The 25,052-nt window shown below is 42.5% G+C and overlaps 1 protein-coding gene across 2 annotated transcripts in view; it reads right to left on the bottom strand.

The window, feature by feature from the left end:
* Positions 1–241: 241 nt before the first annotated feature.
* Positions 242–25,052, bottom strand: part of PHF21B (PHD finger protein 21B) — a 535,870-nt gene continuing 511,059 nt past the window's right edge. The window contains exons 14-16 of one of the 2 annotated variants that reach the window (XR_004540159.1): positions 8,295–8,398; positions 1,303–1,444; positions 712–846 (exon numbers count right to left, since the gene is read on the bottom strand). Coding sequence is in view for 1 of the 2 variants with exons in the window: in XM_033952615.1 (XP_033808506.1) it covers positions 622–846; positions 8,295–8,398 (329 nt within the window). In the remaining variant the exon portion in view is untranslated. Of the gene's footprint in view, positions 847–1,302; positions 1,445–8,294; positions 8,399–25,052 lie in introns of both variants that reach the window. The other variant, XM_033952615.1, reaches the window with a different exon arrangement.

Raw genomic sequence — 25,052 nt, 5'->3', positions numbered from 1 at the left:
TATTCCATTATAAATGCTAACTTAATACAATATTTTTAAAAATTAAATACCTGCAACTTTTATCTTTATTAATACTAAAAAAAACAACAGAATTTTTTGTTTGAAGGCTCTGTGAGTGTTATTCATACCATAACCCTTACTAACAGCTCAGTTTCTACATCACCTGAATGAGCATGTTATATCATCATACATCTTAAGTACTGTGTGGTTTGGTTTCTATCATTTCCCTCCCCCTCCCAAATAGATTTCAGACCAACCATCTCTACTAGATTACTAGTCTGGGTTTTTTTTTTTCAGTCTTTTGCTATGTGGAGCACAACTGTAAAACAGTCTGTCCCTCAAAACTTTCTACATATTCTATTGGCCATATTTTTTCCTTTCATTTAAAATTCATAAATACATTAAGGCCAACATAAAAAGTAATCTCATAAGCAATGAATCTGTCGGCAACACAAAATGCAAGACAGATTTCTCTGTGGGAAGCAAGTCGCCGCAAGAGTGCTCTATAGGCTTCGTTGATTTGTTCATAAGTTCCTTGGTACACAAATGTGTATAAAAAAGAGCGCTCATTCTTTGCTTGTTTAGGTTTGATTAGATATGTCATTGTTTCAGTCAGTTATGTCAGTTCTTGCCATGTGAGTGCTGCAAGGTTTTATGCATGGCGGTGGAGGCAGATGAAGATTTGATCCAGGGGACAGTTAGCAGGGAGGAGGTGGTGGTGGTTGTCATGGTAACCTGAATCATCTGCTCATTTTGTATCAATCTAATGAGAGTTTTGAGACGTTCCAAAGATGACTGAGTCTCTTTCTTCAGGTTCAACAGGCTATTTTTTTGCTCTAAGCATTTCTGTCAGGGATAGAAAGAAAGAGAGAGTGAGAGAGGGACAGTGTTTTTTGTTATAGCCTTATTACTATTCTTTTTTCAGTACCACTACTGCTTATCATCTCTATGGTACTACTTGACTTAGGCAGCACTATACAATATGGATGTGCATCTGTTGTTCACAATCAATTCATTAGCACACCTTAAAAATTTATGGGTCCTTTTATTAACGTGCACTAACGGATATAATGTGTGCTAACGAATTACTCTTCATTAACTGCCATGCTGCCGATAGGTATACAATGGGCTGCATGGCACTTCGCTCATGCTAATCATTAGTGCACCTTAGTAAAAGGATCCCTTAGTGTACACTTGTATTTATTTACTTATTTATTTAAATGTTTATCCCATCCTAACACGTCTTTGGATAGTTACACAGCAGTGTTCATATACAGTATTAAAAAGAGATTAGGTTCTTACCTTGCTAATATTTTTTTCCAGTAGATAGGTGTGTCATTCTGGACAAGCAGGTTATCTCCCCATGGCTGTGAGCCTCTGCAGAAAGAATCCACTCTGGATATTTTCTATAATCCTCCTACTTCACTGAGAGCTCTACTGCCACCTACAGGCAAGCAAGAGTTCTGAAATTAAGTGAAGCAGGGATATGGGAAACTTCCCCAACTAATAAATCTGTTCTGCTCAAACCAAGTAACATAAGAACAATCAACAATCAAACAAAGCAAGAAACATAGAAACATGATGGCAGATAAAGGCTAAATGGTCCATCTAGTCTGCCCATCCGCGATCCTTTCTCTTTCTGAGAGATCCCACGTGCCTATCCCATGCCTTCTTGAATTCAGACACAGTCTCTGTCTCCACCACTTCTTCCAGGAGATTGTTCCACACATCTACCACCCTTTCTGTAAAAAATATTTCCTTAGATTACTCCTAAGCCTATCACTTCTTAAGTTCATCCTATTTCCTCTCATTCCAGAGCTTCCTTTCAAATGAAAGCAACTCGACTCTTGCGCATTTATGCCACATAGATATTTAAACGTCTCTATCATATCTCCTCTTTCCCACCGTTCCTCTACAGCAGGGGTGTCAAACTCAATCACATAAGGGGCCGAAATCTAAAACACAGGCTAAGTTGCGGGCCAAATTTTTTATTAAGAAATTTAGTCTTAGTAGAATTATAGATCTTTCCTCACCCTCAGACAACTGTGACGCTTGTGTGGCGCACCCTGCTTCAACCTAGCTTTTACACTGGGACTGGGTCCTTCTGCCTGCAAGTGGGTACTGAGGCAGCGTGGTGAGGAGCTTGGAGTGTCGCTGGGAGGGGGGCAGTGCGTTCAGGCACTTGGAGCGCCACTGGGACTGGGGCTGCATGGTCAGGCGCTTAGATGCAGCACAGTCACCGTGGGCCAGGCGGATTTGGCCCCTGGGCCTTGTGTTTGACATGTATGCTCTGAAGTATACATATTGAGATCTTTAAGTCTGTCCCCATATGCCTTATCACGAAGACCACACACCATTTTAGTAGCCTTCCTTTGGACCGACTCCATCGTTTTTATATATTTTTGAAGATGTGGTCTCCAGAATTGTAAACAATATTCTAAATGAGGTCTCACCAAAGTCTTATACAGGGCATCAATACCTCCTTTTTCCTACTAGCCATACCTCTTCCTATGCACCTTAGCATCCTTCTAGCTTTCATCGTCACCTTTTCAACCTGTTTGGCCACCTTAAGATTATCACATACAATTACACCCAAGTCCTGCCCTTCTGTTTTCCACTTAAGTTCTTCACCCCCTAAACTGTACTGTTCCTTTGTGTTTTTGCAGCTCAAATACATGACCTTGCATTTCTTAGCATTAAATTTAGCTGTCAAATTTCAGACCATTCTTCAAGCTTCGCTAGGTCTTTCTTCATGTTATTCACACTATCCGGGGTGTCTACTCTATTGCAGATTTTGGCATTTTCAGCAAAGAGGCAAATCTTACCCGACAGCTCTTCAGCAATATCGCTTATAAAAATGTTAAAAAGAACAGGCCTGAGTATAGAACCTTGAGGCACACAACTGATAACATCCCTTTCCTCAGAGCGATCTCCATTGACCACTATCCTCTATCGTCTTCCACTTAATCAGTTCCTGACCCAGACTGTCACTTTGGGGCCCATCCCAAGAGCACTCAGATTATTTATTAGACATCTGTGTGATACACTGTCAAAGGCTTTGTTAAAATCTAAATACACCACATCTAGTGCACTCCCTCTACCCAATTCTCTGGTTACCCAGTCAAAGAAATTGATCAGATTAGTCTGACAAGACCTACCTCTAGTGTATCCATATTGCCTCCAGTCCTGTAATCCACAGGATTCCAGAAACTTCACCATTCTGTTTTAAAAGTGTTTCTATTAATTTGCTTACCACAGAAATCAGATTTACCAGCCTGCAATTCCCTACTTCTTCCTTACTTCCACTTTTGTGAAGAGGGACCACATCCGCCCTTCTCCATGTCTTCCGATACCACTCCTAATTCTAGAGACTCATTGAAAAGGTCAGTCAGTGGAGCCACCAGTACTTCCCTAAATTCCTTCAGCATCCTCAGATGTACACCATCTGGCCCCATCGCTTTGTCTATCTTTATTTTAGCCAGCTCCTCACAAACACAACCCTCTGAAAATTGATCAGGGTCTACCACTCCTCCATCCCTATCCCTATTCATGTTTGTCTTCTGCAGTCTCGCTCCCAGTGCTTCAGCTGTGAACACAGAACAGAAATATTTGATAAGCAATTCAGCCTTTTCTTTATCAGCTTCTACATATTTCTCCCCTTCACATTTGAGTCTCCCAGTGCATGCCACTTTTGCACTTCTTCCTATCACTAATATATCTAAAAAATGTCTTGCCTCCTCATTTTACCGTGTCAGCTATTTTTTCTTCCATTTACGTCTTTGCTTTCCTGACTATACGATCAGCCTCTCTTAACTTTTCCAGATTTTTTTGCCTATCTTCCTCTTTCTGTGATCTTTTGTAGTTTATGAAAGCTAATCTCTTATTCCTTACCTTCTCAGCTATTACTTTTGAGAACCAAAGCGACCTTCTTTTCCTCTTACTTTTACTTACTTGCCTCACAAAAAGGTTTGTTGCTCTTACAATTACTCCGTTCAGTTTTGCCCACTGCATGTGTTTCTCAAAACAGTCCAATGTCCTGGCTTCTTTCTCTTCCTGGAGGAGCAGAAGCATAAGATCGTGTGTTGAGTGAATGCTTGAGGGCAAATTCCACAACTAATGAATGATGTTGAAGTTGAGTTTTGCCAAATCTTGGACACTGACTCTATGCAAAGGAACCTTAATGCATTATTGGAACTCGATGACAAGATATATTCTTGGTAATGGCTCCACAACTTTGGAACACTTTACCTCAGCAATTGAGAGAGGAAAATAATTTGAGTCATTTTAAAAAGCTTTCTTTTTAAAGACGCCTTCAATCTATAAATTATGTTCAAAAAATTTTATATTACCTTCCAGGTTTTCACCTTCCCCCTCCTAATGGTTTTTTCCATTTATGGTTCTCTTCTGTACCCTACAAATATTGAATTGTAGTTCTGCCCTTTTTTTTTTTTTTACCTAGTGTCTTGGTTGGTCTGTATGTCTGTTGGTCTTAACTATTGTTTTAAAAATTTTTAAGCATTATGTTAAAATAAATGTTTTTTTTTCCTCTATGTTGTAATTCGCTTAGTAAAAATTAAATTAAGCGACTCATCAAATTAAAATAAAACTTCAAACTTCAAATAGTTCAGAGTGAGGCTCCTCCTCTGTTTCAAGTTTGCCCCATTTGCCTTACAAAGCCAGTAGAAGATAAACCTTCTGGTGGAGACTTACATTGTTGAGGAGGGAAAGAATCAGAAGATGTACCATAGGATTCGTCTGCTGAGTATTCTGGCAAGTCCTCATCTAAATATATCTGAGTCAGACCTCTCAAAGTACTCTGCAGGTTGAGCCGGGGGGAGGGGGAGGAGCATTGACTGTGCATTGAAATGGTGGTTAACAGTTTGAGGAAGGAGATAACGCCTGTACCAATGTCTATGCATGTGTCAAGCGAGTCTGTGCCGACTCCGCTGCTCAACAATGAGCAGTAATGCATGACCTTGTCCTCAAGTCAACTCTTTGATGCATCCTTGAGTTGGGATGAGGTAGGCATGGAAGCCTGTCTGAGAAAAGCTCTGATCTCCTCCTAGAGAGACATTGGAATGGAAGCAGTCTACTGTAGAGGTTCTTCGAGGAGACATCCTTGGTGCTTAGTTGCTTACTATGCATCGATGAAGTTGATGCTTGGGAGAAAACAGTGGTACCCAAGAAGGGGAAGAATGTTTATGCTTCATAGCTTTCTTACATGTCACATCCCCCAGTGCTCAAGACATAGATGAAGATGATGTACAGTCTTGGCTTTGTAAGGAGCCTGACACCTTTGGTGCCAATGATGATGACTGAGTCATAAAAGGGTGAGTGTCAGGTTCTGAGTCCACTGCCTTGCTCAATATCAATGCTGATGTGGTACCGAAAAGTTTTTCAAACTGAAGTTTTTGGGCTTCGAGTAACCTCTTTTGGATGCGGAGGCAGAGGACAGCTAATGTCCTGATGTCCAGGACCCAGATCCATGGGAGGGGCCTTATACAAACAGGGCAAATCATAGCCTCAGGCCCCTCCCAAGTGCATCCCAAGATGCACCAGGGAGGGGAATTCCCATTTAGACAACACAGGCAGCTGGCAGAAGTGAGTCCGTGTCCCTCCCACTCTTCAACTTTGAGGTAAGGGGGGCGGCGGTGGAGGGGTTTACTTGCCAGTGGGTGAGAGTGGGCAATTCTCCTGATGCGGGGTTACTTATAAGAATAAGGAATTATGAAGAAAACTATGAAAAGGACAGGAAGGCACAAAAATATTAGAAAAGTTTGATGCACTAAAGAGAAACCTGAAGGCACAGTATCTCAGCTCCTCAGAAAATGAAGAACTGATGATCCTGCAAGTTAATGTCAGGTGGGAAACATCAGCATGTGCACGATATAGGTACTGCCTAAATATTTAAAGTGATAGTGCACTTGGTAGAGTCTGTTCCGAGTACCGTGGATGATGTCACCCACATCCTATATAATAAAAGGCTAACTCGCGCATGCGCAATCCTATTTGCGTGTTCCGTGCGCTGTAGGTCTGTGGCCTAAGGAGTGCGCATGCGCGATAATACGTCACCAGCCTATCGCCTCCACAAGCCGGACCGCAGCCAGACGACGTTCTCCGTTTCTCCTGCCGCCGCCGCCGATCTCCGTTTCTCCTTTGCCGCCCACCCCCTTCTTTTCCCACGGGCCCGAATGGCGATTCCAGCAGCGTGTTCATCAGTCTCCACACGCTGCTTCGGGCCCTTCTACTGCCCTGATTTGCTCTGCCGCGTCTCTGATGATGTCATCAGGGACGTGCCAGAGTAAATCAGGGCAGTAGAAGGGCCCGAAGCAGCGTGTGGAGACTGATGCAAGCGCTGATGGAATCAACACCTTTGTAGTCTGGACCGCGGGAAGGGAAAAGGGGGGGGTAGAGGAACTGGTGGGGGGGGGGAAATGGAGGGGAAGGGAATGCTGCTTTGGACAGACAGACAGAGAGAGGAAGGGAAACACAAAGAAAATAAGAAAGACACAGGGGCAGATGCACAGGGAACTGGTGTGGGGGGAGGGAAATGGAGGGGGATGGAATGCTGCTTTGGACAGACAGAGAGAGGAAGGGAAACACAAAGAAAATAAGAAAGACACAGGGGCAGGTGCACAGGGAACTGGTGTGGGGGGAGGGAAATGGAGGAGGATGGAATGCTGCTTTGGACAGACAGAGAGAGGAAGGGAAACACAAAGAAAATAAGAAAGACACAGGGGCAGGTGCACAGGGAACTGGTGTGGGGGGAGGGAAATGGAGGGGGATGGAATGCTGCTTTGGATAGACAGACAGAGGGAGGAAGGGAGACAGAAAGGAAAGAAGAAAGACACAGGGTCAGGGAGATACACAGAAAGACAGACAGGCAAAGGGGGCCGGGACAGAGACAGACAGAAAGGACAGCGGGAGCCGCGTCAGGAGGGGTGCGGGATGCGGCAGTGGGAACTTTTCCAATGGGTGCAACTGGGCAGCTGTCGGGAACCTCTGATCAGGGGCAGAGCAAGGTAAGAGTATCATAGGGATAAGAAGGAGGAGGGAGGATAAAAAAGGAAGGGATGCCTACTGCTGGACAGGGGGAGAAGGAAAGAGATGCTGATGGACAGGGGAGGTGAAGAAAAAGGAACGGAGGACTAATGTTGGACAGGAGGAGAAGGAAAGAGGTGCTGCTGGACAGGGGGGAGGTAAAACAAAGGGAGAAGGGCTGCTGCTGCATAAGGAGAGCAGTGAAGGGGTGGTGGTGGACACAGTGGAGGTAAAAGGGAAAATGGACAGGGGGAGCAGGCAAGGGGTGGTGGTGGACAGCCAAGGAAAAAGAAAGGCAGAAAGAAAGAAAGCGGCTAAGGAGAGAGAGAGAAAGAAAGACAGACACACACACATATGTTCTAGCACCCGTTAATGTAACGGGCTTAAAGACTAGTGTGAGAATATTATGCCTGCTTGTCCTCTGAGAACATATGCTATTTCTCCTTTCAGTATTTTGATTTAGAATTACTGTAAAGATTCAATTTATAAAAATAAGTAACATAGTAACATAGTAGATGACAGCAGATAAAGACCCGAATGGTCCATCCAGTCTGCCCAATCTGATTCAATTTAAATTATTATTTTTTTTTTTTTCTTCTTAGCTATTTCTGGGCGAGAATCCAAAGCTTTACCCGGTACTGTGCTTGGGTTCCAACTGCCGAAATCTCTGTTAAGACTTACTCCAGCCCATCTACACCCTCCCAGCCATTGAAGCCCTCCCCTGCCCATCCTCCTCCAAACGGCCATACACAGACCGTACAAGTCTGCCCAGTAACTGGCCTAGTTCAATCTTTAATATTATTTTCTGATTCTAAATCTTCTGTGTTCATCCCACGCTTCTTGAACACAGAAGATTTAGAATCAGAAAATAATATTAAAGATTGAACTAGGCCAGTTACTGGGCAGACTTGTACGGTCTGTGTATGGCCGTTTGGAGGAGGATGGGCAGGGGAGGGCTTCAATGGCTGGGAGGGTGTAGATGGGCTGGAGTAAGTCTTAACAGAGATTTCGGCAGTTGGAACCCAAGCACAGTACCGGGTAAAGCTTTGGATAAGAGGCATGAATGCAAAAATAGAAAGAAATGGGCTCACTGATATTTTAAGCGATCTAATTAATTCTGCCATTTTTAATTACTGGCAGTTGAACTGCAGAGTGGTTCTGATAATCATATTTATCACAGAAGTTAATAAATATTTAGTCCGGAAATAACAAATCTAATAATAAATATTAGTCCATACAATACAATATCTTACCTGCATTGCATTACTGAGAATTCGATCCTTGTCTTCAAGTTGCCTATGTTCATTTTTCAGCTCACTCTTTCTCTTTAATAACTTTCTTTTCTCTTCTTCTTTTACTGTAAAGGAATAAGACCATACAGCTTATAGTTAGGATATGAATGCTAGTATTTACTTCATTCCACCACTTTTTGTCTCCTAACTAATCAGTGATTTATGGAACTACAGTAGGTAAGTTTATTCATCATGACTCAGTGGAAAGTAAAGTGAAAAAAAGTTATTTTATGTCAGTTTCTGACTATCTTTGACAACAGATTTTAGTTCAAATGCAGAAAACATTTTTCATAGTTCACAAGCCAAAATGTAATGTTTTCCCTTTAGTCAATCTTAGTTATTCAGACCTTGTTAGAATTTCAATCCTTCATCATTGCTCAGAATTGGGGTAGGTGCAGGGGTGAAACAAAGATACCACAGAATCACCAATTGTATTTGTAGGATATTTCTCTCCTTAACTGTACGTGCTGCTCAACGCCCGTGTTTCTCTCTCCCACCGCCACAAAACGGCGGTGCTATTGACCCCACCCACGAAGTATACATACTGGTGCATGTTGTATATATTGGGCTTGCTTGCGGCACACGTCAAAGAAGCGCACTTAAGGAGCTCTTATTGCTCCTTAGTGCGATCCTTCATGCGTCTCTATTTGGTTTTTCACTGCATGGTTCTTATTCATGCAAAGTTTCCCAAATCTACTTATTCCGTTTTCGCCATTACTGAAAACGTCTACCTCTAAAATGACCCCTTTTATCTTTCAAATTCCAGTCCACTGGAGACACTGCCCCATCCCTCCTTATAAATGTAACATTTCTCCTGTTTCTCAGAATATAAATTTAATCTGCTCAACTCCCTCTGTTCACTCACCCACTTTGCAATCGGAGATACTCGATTTCGGATTAATCAATGCTCGATCATTAAAAATCTAAATACCATCTACTGCATGATTCAGTGATACAAAACAAATATCACTGAAACATGGCTAGCAGAGGGTAAGGAAAGCTATCTTGCCTACTCATGTCCCCCAGGCTACTCTTACCAGTTTAACCACCGAAAAGGCAAAAAAGGAGGTGATCTAGCAATAATCCACCAAGAATCTTTAATTTCCAAGCTAGAATTCTCTCCTGATAACAGTATCCTGGAATCTATTCAATTTAGATTGAAGTCTAACTCTTCTTCAGATTATTTACTACTCTACCTTCCTCTTCCTGTTAGTAGCCAAACTTTAAATCTTCTTCAGTCTGCTAACTTTGAGTTCTGTACTTCATCTCTCAACCCCATCATCATAGGTGACTTCAATATACATTTCAATGACCCTAATAATACTGCCACCGCAGATTTTCTGACCCTCCTAAAAGATTTGAATCTCCTTCCTTTGCTAACCAGTCCCACTCACATAGCAGGGCACACTCTAGACATGGTTCTTGTGCCATCATCACTGAATGACCTTTTCCAAGTTATGGCTTGTAAACAACTTCCTTGGTCTGATCACTTTCTCATTACTTTCTCCCAGTCTACCAGGACCCATGCACTAAACCTTAGCCCCAAGACAGTAATTTCACGTGATTATTCAAAGCTGGACGAGGCATCCATCTCTTCTAACTTTGAATTCAAATTAGCGGAAATGTCATAATCTTCCATTGAGGAGAAGGTTGCCTCATGGAAAGCCACCATAACCAAACTTTTAGATTCTTTAGTTCCTATTGCCACTTACACTATTTCTCCATGTAAATTAAAAAAAAACCCTGGTATAGTCCTAGTCTTACCCTTATCAAAAAACAACTGCGCTCTCTTGAGAGAAAATGACAGCATAACAAGACTCTATACAACCTAAATAAATTTAAGGAACATTTACTACAAATCTGAATACTATTCCAAACAAATAAAAAAAAGCTAAAAACACCTCTGTATTATATACAATTGGAAAATCACTAATCACACAGAAGACAGAGCCAAATTTGATGGTCCAATTACCCTCAGCTCAAGTTATTGCCTCTCATCTTATCAATAAAATCCCCCAAAAATTAGAGGGTCCATCTCACAAGCAAGTGTTGTCAGTACAAAACCCATTTCCCCCAATTCTGGGGATCCAGTTAATATGTCCACATCCACAAATCTTCCTCTCTCCAAATGCTCGAGATTCACCCTATCCACTCTTCAGGACATTCAGAGATATTTGAACTCACTAAACTTAAAAGGCTCCAAATCAGAAACTATTCCACCATTCATTCTGAAACGCTTTTTCTCATTCTTTGGTCCAGACATTCTAAATCTGGTCTGTACTAGTTTAACTACAGGAACATTACCCAAAACATGTAAAGAGGCAATCATTCACCCAATAATCAAGGACCACAAAATTAGTGTACATGAAGTTTCTAATTATCAACTCATCGCAAATATCCCTTTCTTGGCAAAGCTTATGGAGAAAACTGTCTTTCAACAAATCTCAGATTTCGTTGAACAAAGGTTTTACATCCAAACCAAATTGGATTCCATCAATATCATTCCACAGAATTTTCACTCATTGGGATGACCACAAAAATACTTTATCATCTTGATCACCACCAGTCCATTTTGCTCATCTCCTTAGATCTCTCATCAGCATTTGACACGATAGATCACAAGCTTCTTCTATCTCGTCTGCGTGAAATCGGAATCACAGACCAGGTCCTGGACTGGTTTTCATCTTTTTTTACTGATCGGTCCTCCAAGGTAGTCTTTAATACAACATCTTCAGATACATATACAACTGAATACGGTATCCCACAGGGCTCAATTTTATCTCCTCTACTTTTCAATATCTTCCTGGCCCTCTTTTAACATTAGGGCAATCTATTGGTTTCACAATGTTCGCTTATGTGGACGATGTCCAACTAGTTCATATGATAAACCTAAACAACCTAAATGAAATAAAACTCAAATCAAAAATTTGAGAAAATTAACTCGGCTTGATTCAAATATGCTTTCTTTGAACATCGAAAAGTCCAAATTAATTATCTTTCCCATCAAAGGACTTTCCCTGCAGGTTCCTCTTAAACTCAAAACTCGATCTATCAACGTTGTACCTTCATTAAAATTACTTGGAGTCACTTTTGATAGCAAATTTAATTATCATCTCCATATTAGCACAGTGGTCCAGTGCTGCTTTTATTGGCTGCACATGATTAGATCCCTATCCAAATTGCTAGAGCCCGCTCCTCTGAACATTCTTGTGATTTTGTGTATAGATTATTGTAATGCCCTCTACAAAGGCATAACAAAAAAAGAACTAAGAAGACTCCAGATAGTACAGAACACTGCAGTAAAAATTATATTTAACTCAAAAAAATATGACCACGTTACTCCCTTTTTACATAAAGCTTGTTGCCAGTAGAACACAGAATCACTTATAAAATTCTCTTGTTAACATTCGAAACCAGACAAAACAACCAGCCAGAATTCATTAATAATCTTCTTATCCCATATAACCTATCTAAGACTCTTAGATCGACTGCTCAAAATCTTCTCTCTATCCCATCACTGAAGTACATAAATACAATGAGGTCTACCATTTTTTCATGTTAGCGCACCCCTCTCTTTAGAATAATATCCTGACTTACTTGCGTGAAGAATCAACTCTTAACAATTTCAAGACAAAGTTAAAGACATTTCTTTTTCTTGATGCCTTCGAGACCTAACTGCCCTTTTAAGGGTGACCTAGAATTTTACCTCCAGTATCCCCTCCTATTGTTTTTCCCCTTAAACGTTTTCTTTTACCTTGATAATTGTAGTACTTGTCCATTTACCTTTCGTTCCTGTTTGTCATGGTTTTAAATGTCTCTGAATGTTATTGTTATTCCTGGAGATGCTCTGTCATCTTAAATTTGTATCTTAGCCAATGTATGTTTTTATGAATTTGTACACTGCCTAGAAGGCTGATTGGGCGGTATAAGAAATTTTAAATAAACTTGAAATTTAAGGATCTTCTTCATTCAGCTTATTGCCAGCTGGATCAAAGAGTCCATGTTTGTAGTGGGGTCAGGAGGATCGAAGGGTAGGAGTATGGTGATGTCATCAGCATAGCTAAATGAAGTTACATTTAGGTTATCTAGGGTAGAACCAAGGGAAGATATAAAAAGGTTGAAGAGGGTAGGTGAGAGAGGTGAGCCTTGAGGAACTCCACAGGGGTTGGACCAGGGTTCTGATTTAAGATCATGTGACTTTACTCTATATGTTCTAGATTTAAGGAATCCTTGGAACCAGTTGTATACCATTTCTGAGATCCCTATGGTTTCAAGTATCTGTAGTAGAATGGTGTAGTCAACTATACCGAATGCTGCAGAGAGATCAAGTTGAATTATCAGCATTCTTCTGCCTTTGCTGAGGTGCTGTCGGGCTGTATCTAGTAGGGTTACTAGTAGAGTCTCCGTGCTATGATTGGATCTGAACCCTGATTGAGAGGGGTGAAGAAGATTGTGGTTTTCCAGGTAGTTAGTGAGGTATTGTGCAACTAGTCCTTCTATTAGTTTGACGTAAATTGGTATTGAAGCGATGGGTCTGTAGTTGGCGGGGTTATCTATTAGACCTTTGTGATCTTTCACTATTGGGGTGATTATGATTTCTCCTAAGTGCTGTGGGAATTGACCTTCTGTGAGTGTAATTTGGATCCATTGCATAAGGCTAGCTCTAAATTTGGGGGTGGCGTTTGTTATCAGATAGGTGGGACAGTTGTTCAGGAGGCTTGGCTGTGTTTTTTGTAGTTGATTCATGTCAGTCCAGTGGACTGCTAGGAAGTCTATCCAGATCCTGTCTGCTGCAGTAGCTTCTCCTATTGGGGGGGTTTGTTGTTATCTCGTCGAGGTGGGTGCTTGTGTTGTTGAAGGTAGTCCTGATCATTGTAATCTTGTTTTTGAAGTAGTCTGCGAGTTGGGTGGCTGTTTTCCTTGAGCTGCTAGGTAAGGTTTGGTGTCAGTGAGGTTTTTTACTAGATTGAATAGTTTTTTAGAGTCTAGAGACTCCAAGCCTACTAGTTTGGAATAGTAAGCTTTTCTTTTTTCCTTGAGTTTGATCTTGTACTGTTTGATTAGGCTTCTCCATGCTATTTTGGATTGATCTTGGCTATTTTTTTTCCAGTTTCTTTCCATTTGTCTGCAGTGCCTTTTGAGTTGGAGAAGTTCGGAGTAGAACCATTTGTCAGATTGTCTGCAGATTTTGTGTTTAGATTTTATTAGTGCTAGCTCATTCAGTATTGTTTCGCTTAATGTTCGCCATTGGGGTATGAATTCTTTGGGGTCTATGGATTCGATTGCAGGGTCTGCTTTATCCCAGAATGTGGTAGGTTCGATTTTTGGTCAGGTTTTTATGGGGGATTTGTGGGGTTTGTGTTTATAATTGCATAGAGCCCAGTTGATGCTGAAGGTGTATTTATAGTGATCTGACCAGAGGGAGGTGTGCCAGGATCCGTTTGAGATGTGAATTTCAGGTGTGTGAGGATGTTGGGTCATGTATGCAGCAATATCTAGTTGGTGGCCTTTTTCGTGTGTGGGTTGGGGGTTGAGAATTTGGTAGGTTAGTGCTTTGAGGTAAGCGAGTATGTTTTCCACTTGATTGGAGTTATGGTCTTCAAGGTGGAGGTTTATGTCTCCTAGGAGCAAGTTGTAGGTTGATGTTAGAAAATTCTGGAATATGAAATCTTCAAGTGAATGTTTTGTAGCATTCCATTTTCCTGGAGCTATATAGCAGAGAATGCAGGTTATGGTGTCTGAGTGTATCGCTGGATAGTTGGCAGGCTAGAAGATCCAGATAGGGGGTAGTGTGTTTGTCTAGAACTTTTATGTTGAGGTTGTTTTTGGCTAGGATGGCCAATCCTCCCCCTTGCTTTTTTTCTCGGCAGACCATCTCTACTTTGTATCCCTTAGGGCAGAATTCTGTTATACAAGGGTCTGAGTCCGAGGTTAACCAGGTTTCAGCTAGGAATAGGCAGCCTAGTTGTTCTTTAACTATCCAGTCCTTTATTAGGTCTGCCTTTGGGCCAATCGATCTTATGTTCATATACGCACAGGCTATTGAGGTGTATGTTGTATTGGGACAGGAGGTACATTTTGGATGGAGGAGGCTTCTTGGTTGAGCTGTTGATCTTGGCTTAGGAGGTGGTCTTTTTCCCCAACTGGGGGGGATGCTTTTATAGGTGGACGTTGAGCAGTCTATCAGAGTTCTGGATGGTTGGAGCTTTCTGGATGGTTGGATATGTCTGTTGGATTCTGTTAGAATTGGGATGGGGGAGATATAGTATCTGGCTGCTTTCCAGTTTGTTAGGAGCAGGAAGAATAGTAGGAGGGCGAGCATGAGTTTTGTTTTGCAGGGAGTCATTGTGATAGTAAATAGGGGCAGTTCTTCCTTAAGTTGAGATCAGTTTGCTGGGGGGGGCCCTTTGGAAGGGCTAGAACTATAGTGGGGTAGTTGGAGTGCAATGTAGGCGCTTTGATTGGAGTGATTCTGAGCTATTGTTGTGAGTGCAAGCAGGGAAGTGGCTTAGTGGTGTTTGGGCCTGATGTTGCTTTTAGCTTTTGAGTTTAGGACTTGAAAGGAAGAGAGCATAAGATGTTTCCTTACCTCTCTGCTCTTCTGGTGGTGTTGCGATTGGGTTTTCTTGAGAGTTCAGTGCAGGTCGGTGCATCCGGGGAGATTTACATTAAGTTGTTCAGTGGCCTGCGTCTCTTCGCGCAGTCGCTTCGCAAAGGCGCGTTATTCCTTCTCTTCAAAGCCTCAAGCATGTCTACTGCTTCCCAAATTGTATACTTACTAGAATTGCACTTTCCCCTATTTGTACAGCACCCCGAACTGTAAATCTACTGGAATAGCCCAGTCATCTTGTCTACATCCTAAACCTTAATTGTAATTCTCCATTCTTCTTGTAATCTACAAATCTTCTTGTAATACTCCTGGAAATGTTCAGCTGTTTCTTTTGTAATCCGCCCAGAACTGCAAGGTACAGGCGGAATAGAAGACATTAATGTAATGTAACTATTTATTTTCTATACACAATTAACAGATTATCTACTTTGAATGCATAGTAAAACAAGAATACTATGGAGGCCTCGTATAAGCACCTATACATGTAAATAAAAGGATTTATACGTGTAAGCAGACTTCTAGGGGGCATGGTTTGGATGAGCTGAATGTCACTATAAGGGTAATTCTATAACTACGTACTCAGATTTATGCACCACTTGAGCATATAAATCTATATAAAACTGTTATTTTTTTCTGGGTAAGTGTACAGTATTGCATGTAAGTGGCAGCAGGAAGACTAAGTGCATGACATAACTTAAAATGCAAGGTAGGCATTCACATGGATAGAGCATAGTAGGGGCTGTCACTTATGTATACAGCTTAAGAATACTATCAGTTATGTGTGTACCTGTCACATTTACATGACCGCAGTCATGCCAGGTCTATAGATGGTGCCAAGTTACAATTGTTTTCTATAATGGAATCCAGGGGCCCAGCTGTCATTATAGATTAGGTTCTTGCTATGCAGCGTTTGGGTGCTTAAATGAAGGATCCCACTTAAAGTGGAGAAAAGTGAACATCTCAGTTAGGATGCTCCTGTTCAAAACGTGGTATCAAGCTAGTTATTTATTTATTCAATGTTCTCCCAAAGGAACAATTAATGGTTTACATGAATTTTATTCAGGTACTTCAAGCACTTTCCCTATCTGTCCTTGTGTGTTCACAATCTATCTAATGTACCTGGGGCAATGGGGGGGATTATTGCCTATACATGGGTTTTACAAACCTGTGTATGGGGCACAGCCTAGTTATATGGGGCGGCCTAAATAAAAATTTTTAAATCATCCCCCGCCACCCCCAGTACCTTTTTCAGAGCCCCCTGGACAGCTAATCTCCAGCGGTGCAGGGCAACCGTAATCTCTTCGTCATCCGGCCTGCCCCCAAACCGCTTGCTTAGTGACTGACGGCAGTTCTTGCTGAAGAGATCGCAGCTGCCCTGCACCGCTGGAGATTCGCCGTCCGCATCTATCTTCCTCCCTCCCCCTTACCTTCGTGGCACGTTTTAATGTGTAATTTGTTCAAGCCGCCGAAGCCTGCCTGAAGTCACGTGCGTCTGCAGGCGGAAGCTTCTCCGGAGACAGGCACTTGATGGTGAAGTCTCTGACTGAGCCAATCGGGTCAGACTCTCCTCTAGCTATAGTAAGCTTTTGAGCTTAATGAGCATGTGCAGGATTGCCCTACTCCACGAGCCCCCTCCCCTCCTCCTGTCGGTTTTTTTCTGACCCACTCCTAAACAGTCGCGGCTCTCTCCTATTCTCAGAAAAAGAAAAATTAATAGAATTAGCATTGTTTCTTCAGAAAACGTTAGGTTTCTAGCCCTTAGGACAAAATATATATATAAAAAAAAAATAGCAGTGAGGTAAGCAGGCTGCCTCGTTGGTTCCAGCCTCTTCAGTTACAAAGAAAACTGAATTTATCTTCAATTTTTCTTCAACATGCAAGTATTTACCTGCTATAAAAAAATAATAATAATAAAAAGTAAGGTAAACCGCCTGCCTTGTCGGCTCTAGCCACTTCAGTTACACAGAAGACTAAATTCATCCTTCAACTTTTTTCAAACCGCAAGTATTTCCTGCTATTAAAAAAACCCCATCTTTTTACTTCAACGCGTCAAGTATAGATTTTTTTCTTCCGTCGTTTTGCCTGACACAGCGGCCATTAGGACTGCGAAGAAGTATGTCTTCATCTTTGGCACAGCTGCACGCGGCAAGGAGAAAAAGCTGGCAAGCCATCAGCTGATTTCTCTGGCTCCCTCCCCTCAGGGTCCTGCTACGGTTGTGGCAGGGGAGGGTACTGTTAAACCGCCTATGCTTACAAATCTGAAAGACTCAGCACAGGCAGTGCCGCAGAAAAAGGAAACAGAGAAAAATCCCGATGGTGCAGAGGCTAAATACTCCCTCGCACCATCGCTGGCTTCAGTGGCATGTTCCTCCAAGCTATCTTCAAGAGACCGGTCCAGTGCTGGAGACTTGGGCAGAGAGAGAGTTCCCGTGGGTCCCGTTTTGGACCTCGTGATTCTCTCTCCTGCTTGCAATCGGAGATGTGCCTTCAAGGACTTGATCCTGGCACCCCCCACTGCGTTTAACATGAATAGAGCATGAATCCTCTGTCTTCGGCTCCCTCCCCTCAGGGCTCTGCTTCGGTCTGGCGGGGGAGGGAAGCACATTATCGCCACTGCTGCAAGCAGTTAATGAACGGCAGGGAAGAACTCAATGGCTCCCTCCCCTCAGGGCTGCTTAGGTTAGCTGGGGGAGGGGAAGTGTGTTACAGCCATGGCTGACAGCAATTCAAAAATAAAAAAAAGCCACCGGTCCCCTCCCCTCAGGGCTATGCTTTGGTCCAGCGGGAAAGGGAAGCTTTCCACATAAGCTGATTGACAAAACCCCAGCACAGATGAAATAGTAAGTATTCCCTCTAAGCACTCTCCCCTTGAAACTCTACTTTGGTTCGACGGGAAAGAGTCATGCCACTCTGCCTCAGCTGGCTTGTAATAACATCCCAGCACCGGGCAGCACTCGAATGGAAACAGAGACAGCTCCCGGAGTTGCAGAGGTTAAACATTCTCTCCTCCGGTATCAGCTTCACTGCCATATCCTTTCCTACACTGCTTTGGTGCAGGCGGAGGAGGGAAGCCCTGCACTGCCAATGCTGTCAAACAGTACCACTGTAGCACGGAGGGCTCCACAGACAGGCTCCCAATTCTATGGATACCTGATACCCCCTCTCAACAGATGAAACCTTTAATGGCATGCCCCTTACTGAAGAATTCAGGGACGGGTTACTTTATGGTTGAGTACTTCTGGGAGAGCCCCCGCGGGCCCTGTTTAGGCCTCACGGTCCTCTCTCCTGACCACATTACATTAGAGGATATGTCTTTCAATGACTGGAATATCAGTACAGCAGGCAATAACCCAATGACATCCACATGGGTTGCCTCTCAATCGGTACTGGATCCTGTACAGATACCATTTACACATATTTTTAAGGATTTCTTCCAACTAGTGCTATTTTATTTCACCCTTCTCACATTGCTAGTCCTGATCCTACTCTGGAGCCTCAACAACTCAGACCTCTAGGGGGTTATTCCACAGGAGTTAGTTTGGAGTCCGTGTACCCCTTGTGAGACCACCATCCGCTGCCTAATCTATAGCTAGCTTTAGCGGAGGGGCACTAGTCTCCACAGCCTTTTACAGCAGGTCTCTTCTTTTTTCAGACCCACAGGTGGTAGGTAGGGATTTTCCATCTATCCTTCAATCCTGTAAGGCTCCTGTGATGGTACTTTTTTCTTTCACACTGCATCACATTTTGCAGGATCTGCAACTGGATAATGTACAGAAAGCACAGTTACTTACCGTAACAGGTGTTATCCAGGGACAGCAGGCAGCTATTCTCACATATGGGTGACGTCACTGACGGAGTCCGGATGCAGACGCTTTGCAAGCAGACTTGCTTGAAGAAACTTGAAGTTTCGAGTCGCCCGCACCGCGCATGCACGAGTGCCTTCCCGCCCAGCACAGGGCGCATCTCCTCAGTTCAGATAGCTAGCAGAGAAGCCAACCAGGGGAGGTGGGTGGGTTGTGAGAATAGCTGCCTGCTGAGCCTGGATAACACCTGTTACGGTAAGTAACTGTGCTTTATCCCAGGACAAGCAGGCAGGTATTCTCACATATGGGTGACCTCCAAGCTAACCAGAATGGGACAGTGGGAGTGTTGGCAATTTAGGAGAATAAATTTTGTAATACTGTTTGGCCAAACTGTCCATCCTGTCTGGAGAAAGTATCCAGACAATAGTGAGAAGTGAAGGTATGAACCGAGGACCAAGTAACAACCTTACAAATTTCCTCAATAGGTGTAGTTCTGAGGAAAGCTACCGAAGCTGCCATAGCTCTAACTTTATGGGCTGTGACTTTACTGTGAAGGGATAATCCAGCCTGGGCATAGCAGAAAGAGATACAAGCCACCATCCAGTGGAGATGGTACGCTTAGAAATAGGATGTCCCAACTTATTTGGGTCGAAGGAAACAAAAAGTTGAGGAGCTGTTCTGTGTGGTTTGGTACGTTCCAAGTAGAAGGCCAAAGCACGTTTACAGTCCACAGTATGAAGAGTTGATTCTCCAGGATGAGAATGAGGCTTTGGAAAAAACACTGGAAGAACGATGGATTGGTTGAGATGAAATTCCGAGACCACTTTAGGTAGGAATTGATGGAACACCGTGAATGGTGGGTCAGTAACTAAAGCTTGCAGCTCATTGACTCGTCGAGCAGAAGTGAGGGCAATGAGAAACACCACTTTCCAAGTGAGATACTTCAGATGAGCCTTATCAATTGGTTCAAATGGAGGCTTCATGAGTTGAGTAAGGACAACATTGAGGAAACTACCAGATGAGCAGAGAGGGGTTTCCCTTCAATAGGCTGATGGAAAGCTGCAATTGCACTGAGATGGACTCATATAGATGTAGACTTGAGACCAGAATTTAATAAGTGCAAAAAATAGTCCAAAACAGAAGATAAGGAGGAATGCTGAGGCTCCTTAGGATGAAAAAAACACCATGTAGAAAATCTAGCCCATTTTTGGTGATAGCATTGTCTAGTTGTAAGCTTTCTAGAAGCTTCTAAAACGTCTCTTACAGATTGAGAAAACTGAAGAGGGGTTATGTTGAGAGGTACCAAGCTGTCATGTGTAGAGACTGCAGGTTAGAATGACGAAGAGATCCTTGACTCTGTGTAAACAGAGAAGGAAAAACTGGTAGAAGGTATGCTCCCTGGTGCTGAGTTGAAGTAGAAGGGAGTACCAAGGTTGTCTTGGCCACCGATTAGAATCATGGTGGCATGATCATTCTTCAACTTAACCAGAGTCTTGAGAATGAGAGAGAATGGAGGGAATGCGTAGAGATTCATCCATTCCAGAAGAAAAGCATCTGCCTTGAGGCGGTGAGGAGAATATATCCTGGAGCAGAACTGAGGCAGTTTGAAGTTATGGGGAGCCGCAAAGAAGTCTATCTGAGGGGTTCCCCATTGTGAAAAAATGTGAAGAGGCGAGGAATGGAGAGTCCATTCGTGAGGTTGCAGAAGACGATTCAAGTTGTCCGCCAAGCAATTCTTCGCCCCTTGAATGTAGACAGCTTTGAGGAAGGTGTTGTGGCGGATTGCCCAGTCCCAAACCTTGAGAGCTTCTTGACAAAGGGAGGCAGATCCCGTCCCTCCTTGTTCGTCCGGATGAGGACTACCTGGTCGCGAAGAAGATGTTGAAAAGCATTGAGTATGCTACCAATTTATTTTCAGGGGTCCTTTTATAAGAAATTAAATAGTATTCTAACAAAATTTATTAGGCTTGGAAAATCTGGAAGAATTGCCATGGTATCTTTACAAAAACCAATTACGGAGGGTGGGGTAAATTTTCCCAATTTTTATAGGTACCATTAAGCCTATATTATGCGTCAAGGTATGTACTGGATCCTCTCTGAGCTCATGGAAGAGTTTCCAGATTGGTTGACTTTGGAATGGCAACTCATGTTTCCTTTGAGATTAAGTCATGTCCTTAGTATCAAAATGCCTAGGTTATATAAAGATCACAGAATATTAGTAGACACATGGAAAACATTAAGATATGTTAATAATTTAACACCTATTTCCATACTTAAATCAACATATCAGACCATATGGCTAAATTCCAAGATTAAAATTGGCGGATATAAGGTCATCTTGAAATATTGGATGAAAGCAGTTATACGTACTTTAGATGATGTTATTTCTAAAGTTGCTTGACTTTTTACAATTGCAATGCAAATATGATCTTAATAAATCACAAAATTATAAATGGTTGCAATTGAAGCAAGCCATTCAGGCAGGGTTCCCTGAATGGAAAAATCTCAGTGATAAGTACAGCTTGCCTTTCTTATGTTTTCAGGTGGACTTCCTGGGACACCAGGCCACTCAGTGGTACAAATTAATATCTGGATTTATGAATAAAAAACCAAAGAATGGTCTTAGAGACATTTGGAGCATTGAGATTAAGCATCAAATTACTGCGTCTCAATGGCCATATATTTGGTCTTGAGATGTACAGTGTCGGCATCTATGAGACAAACTTGGTATTTTCTGTTACATAGAGCATTTTGGACCCCAGTGCGTTTACAAAAATTAGATTCTTCTAAGTCTAATAGATGTTGGCACTGTCATCTTGAAGCTGGAACATTGGATCATTTACTGTTTTTTTGTCCTCCTCTAATACTTAATTATTGGAAATCTATTTGGAGTCAAATTAATAATTTACTTGAGAATCCAGTAGCGCTTTCATATGATACGATATTGTTTGGTACATCAATGAGGAAAAAGAGTCAAATTTCCTCTAAAAACAATAAATTACTACTTATCATGACGGGAGTTGCTATTCAACAAATTACAAAATTTGGAAAAATTATGATAGATTAAGTTATAGTTTTTGGTGGAATTCATTGTGCCATATTTTTAAAATGGAGAAAATATTAGCTATTCAGCAAGGATGTTACAAAAAATGTATTGATGTTTGGGAGCCATTAACAAATTACTGTAAGGAATGATGATATTTAATAGTTATTTCTTCCCCTTTTATTTATTTATTGAAGTATAGGATGGGGGGTGGGAGGGTTTTAATCTATTTTAAATTATAATGTTATATTGGAGGGAGGGAGGGAGGAAGGGAAGAATTTATATTATGATTCAATATATGTGTGATTAAAAAGTGATAATAGAGTATATATGATTGTATTATAAATCACTTGCTGAAAGTTTAAAAATGAATAAAAATTTATAAAAAAAAGAAAATCGCTCTGAGTTCCAACAGATTGATGCAACATTGACGATCCGTACTTGTCCAGTGGCCTTGAGTACGGAGACCATCGAGATGAGCGCCCCAAGCGTAGGTCGAAGACTCTGTCATGAGGACCTTTTGATGAGAGGGCGTTTGAAAAAGTAAGCCTCTGGAAAGATTTGAAGAGAGCATCCACCAATGGAGAGACTTCTTCAAGGAAGGAGTGACTGAAATGTGTCGAGGAGGGGGGTCGCAAACTTGCGTCCATTGAGATGTCAGGGTCCACTGAGGAATTCTGAGGTGAAGTCTGGCAAAAGGAGTCACGTGTACTGTGGAGGCCATGTGACCCGGAAGTACCATCATGTGTCTCGCTGAGATGGAAGAGCGGGAAGACACTGTGTGACAGAGTTGTAGAAGAGCCTCCAGATGTTGTTGTGTAAGGAATGCTCTGAGTTGGACAGTGTCCAAAACAGCTCCAATGAATTGTAGATTCTGTGAGGGCTGAAGTTGAGATTTGGGAATTGATTTCAAATCCCAAACTTTGTAGGAACCAGGTAGTCCGTTGGGTCACTACAATAACCCCTTGAGATGTGGAATCTTTGATGAGCCAGTTGTCGAGGTAGGGAAATACCTGAAGACCATGGTTGCATAGAGCTGCTGCTACCACTACCAGGCACTTGGTGAACACTCTGAGAGATGAGGCCAGGCCGAAGGGTAGTACTCTGTATTGATAATGCAGATTCCTCACGTGAAATCTGAGGTATTGATGGGAGGCCGGATGAATGGGGATATGAGTGTAGGCCTCCTTGAGATCCAGAGAGCATAACCAGTCATTCTGCTCGAGAAGGGAATAAAGAGATGCCAGGGACAACATTTGAAACTTTTCTTTGACTAAAAATTTGTTGAGAGTCCTGAGATCCAGAATGGGCCGCAGATTGCCTGTTTTCTTCGGAACAAGGAAGTAACGGTAGCAGAACCCCTTGTTCTGCTGTTCCAAGGGAACTGGTTTGATGGCATGGAGACGAAGCAGAGCTTGAGCTTCCTGAAGAAGCTGGGATGGATTGGAAGGATACTCTTTTGAAGGAAGCTCTGGTGAAACCTGAGTGAAATGAAGAGAGTATCCTTCCCTGATGATGGTAAGCACCCAGAGGTCGGATGTAATTATAGTCCATCAGTTGTAAAAATGATGGAGACGACTTCCTATAGGGGGAAAAGAAGACAGAGACAGAACGGTGGAGGTTATGCTCTGTTCTAAACAGTCAAAAAGGCTGAAAAGCCTTAGGTGCAGCAGAAGGTTGGGGTTTCTGTTGCTTCTGAGGTTGTTGTTTTTTCAGAAGAGGGCGAGTATAAGGAGCCGGCTTTGGAGCAAAACGCCTTTGATAGATAAGAGCAGGGCGTGCAGGCTTGGCAGGAGCTGGCTTTGGTTTAGGTCTGACTATAGAGGCAAATGATTTTTCATGGTCAGATAATTTCTTGGTGGCTGCCTCAATGGATTCATCAAAGAGGTCGTTGCCCTCACAAGGAATGTTAGCTAAGCGGTCTTGAAGGTTAGAGTCCATGTCAATGGTACGAAGCCAGGCAAGACGATGCATAGCTACAGAGCAAGTAGCCGCTCAGGCAGACAACTAGAAGGCATCATAAGATGATTGGAGGACATGCAGATGTAATTGAGAGAAAGAAGCAATGACTTCTTGAAACTCAAAATGCATTTGGTTATCCAAATAAGCCAAAAACTTTGGTAGAAGAGAAAGAAGAAATTCAAAGTACGTGATGAAATAAAAATTATAATTGAGGACTTTAGAGGACAACATAGCATTCTGGTAAATGCGACGTCCGAATCTGTCCATAGTTTTCCCCTCCCTTCCAGGAGGAACTGTGGCATAGACCTTGGAAGGATGGGACCTCTTCAAGGAGGATTCAACAATCAGGGATTGATGAGATAACTGAGTTGTCAAACCCTTTGCGATGCACAGTTTTATACCTAGAGTCCAATTTCCCTGGAACAGCTGGTATGGAAAAAGGTGTTTCCATGCATCGACCAAAAGTCTGATTTAAAAGCTTATGAAGTGGAAGCTTAAGACATTCTGCCGGAGGTTGAGGAAGATGCATGACTTCTAGATACTCCTTAGAATACTTGGAGCCAGTATCCAATTGAATATCCAAGTCTACAGCCATCTGTCGCAGGAAAGACGAGAAAGATAGCTGATCCGCCAATGCTTTGCCTTGAGGACGTCGAGGCAGCCTATGTCGAAGAAGAAGCTTTGGCAGGGAAAAAGGCATCAAAGTAACCTGGTGACTTGGACGAGGCAATGTGCGACAGCCTCAAAGAAAGCAAACAGAATGCTGGGCATCATCAAAAAAGGTATTACAACCAGGACGAAGGAAGTCATCATGCCGCTGTATCGCGCAATGGTGCGCCCGCACCTGGAGTACTGTGTTCAATACTGGTCACCGTACCTCAAGAAGGACATGGCGATACTCGAGGGAGTGCAGAGGAGGGCGACTAAACTAATAAATGGTATGGAAAATTTTTCATACGCTGACAGGTTAAAAATGCTGGGGCTGTTCTCCCTGGAGAAGAGGAGACTTAGAGGGGACATGATAGAAACCTTCAAAATCCTTAAGGGCATAGAGAAAGTGAATAAGGACAGATTTTTCAAACTGTGGGGAGCCACAAGCACTAGGGGTCACTCAGAGAAACTGAAAGGGGACAGGTTTAAAACAAATGCTAGGAAGTTCTTTTTTACCCAGAGGGTGGTGGACACATGGAACGCGCTTCCAGAGAATGTGATAGGCCAGAACTCTGTACAGGGGTTCAAGGAGGGTTTGGATAGGTTCCTGGAGGATAAGGAGATAGAGGGGTACAGATAAAACTAGAGGT

The sequence above is a fragment of the Geotrypetes seraphini genome, chromosome 7 (genome assembly GCF_902459505.1).
Source record: "Geotrypetes seraphini chromosome 7, aGeoSer1.1, whole genome shotgun sequence".
NCBI classification, from domain to species: domain Eukaryota; kingdom Metazoa; phylum Chordata; class Amphibia; order Gymnophiona; family Dermophiidae; genus Geotrypetes; species Geotrypetes seraphini.
The sequence above is the reverse complement of the archived record's forward strand: the minus strand, read 5'-3'. Positions and strand labels throughout refer to the sequence as shown.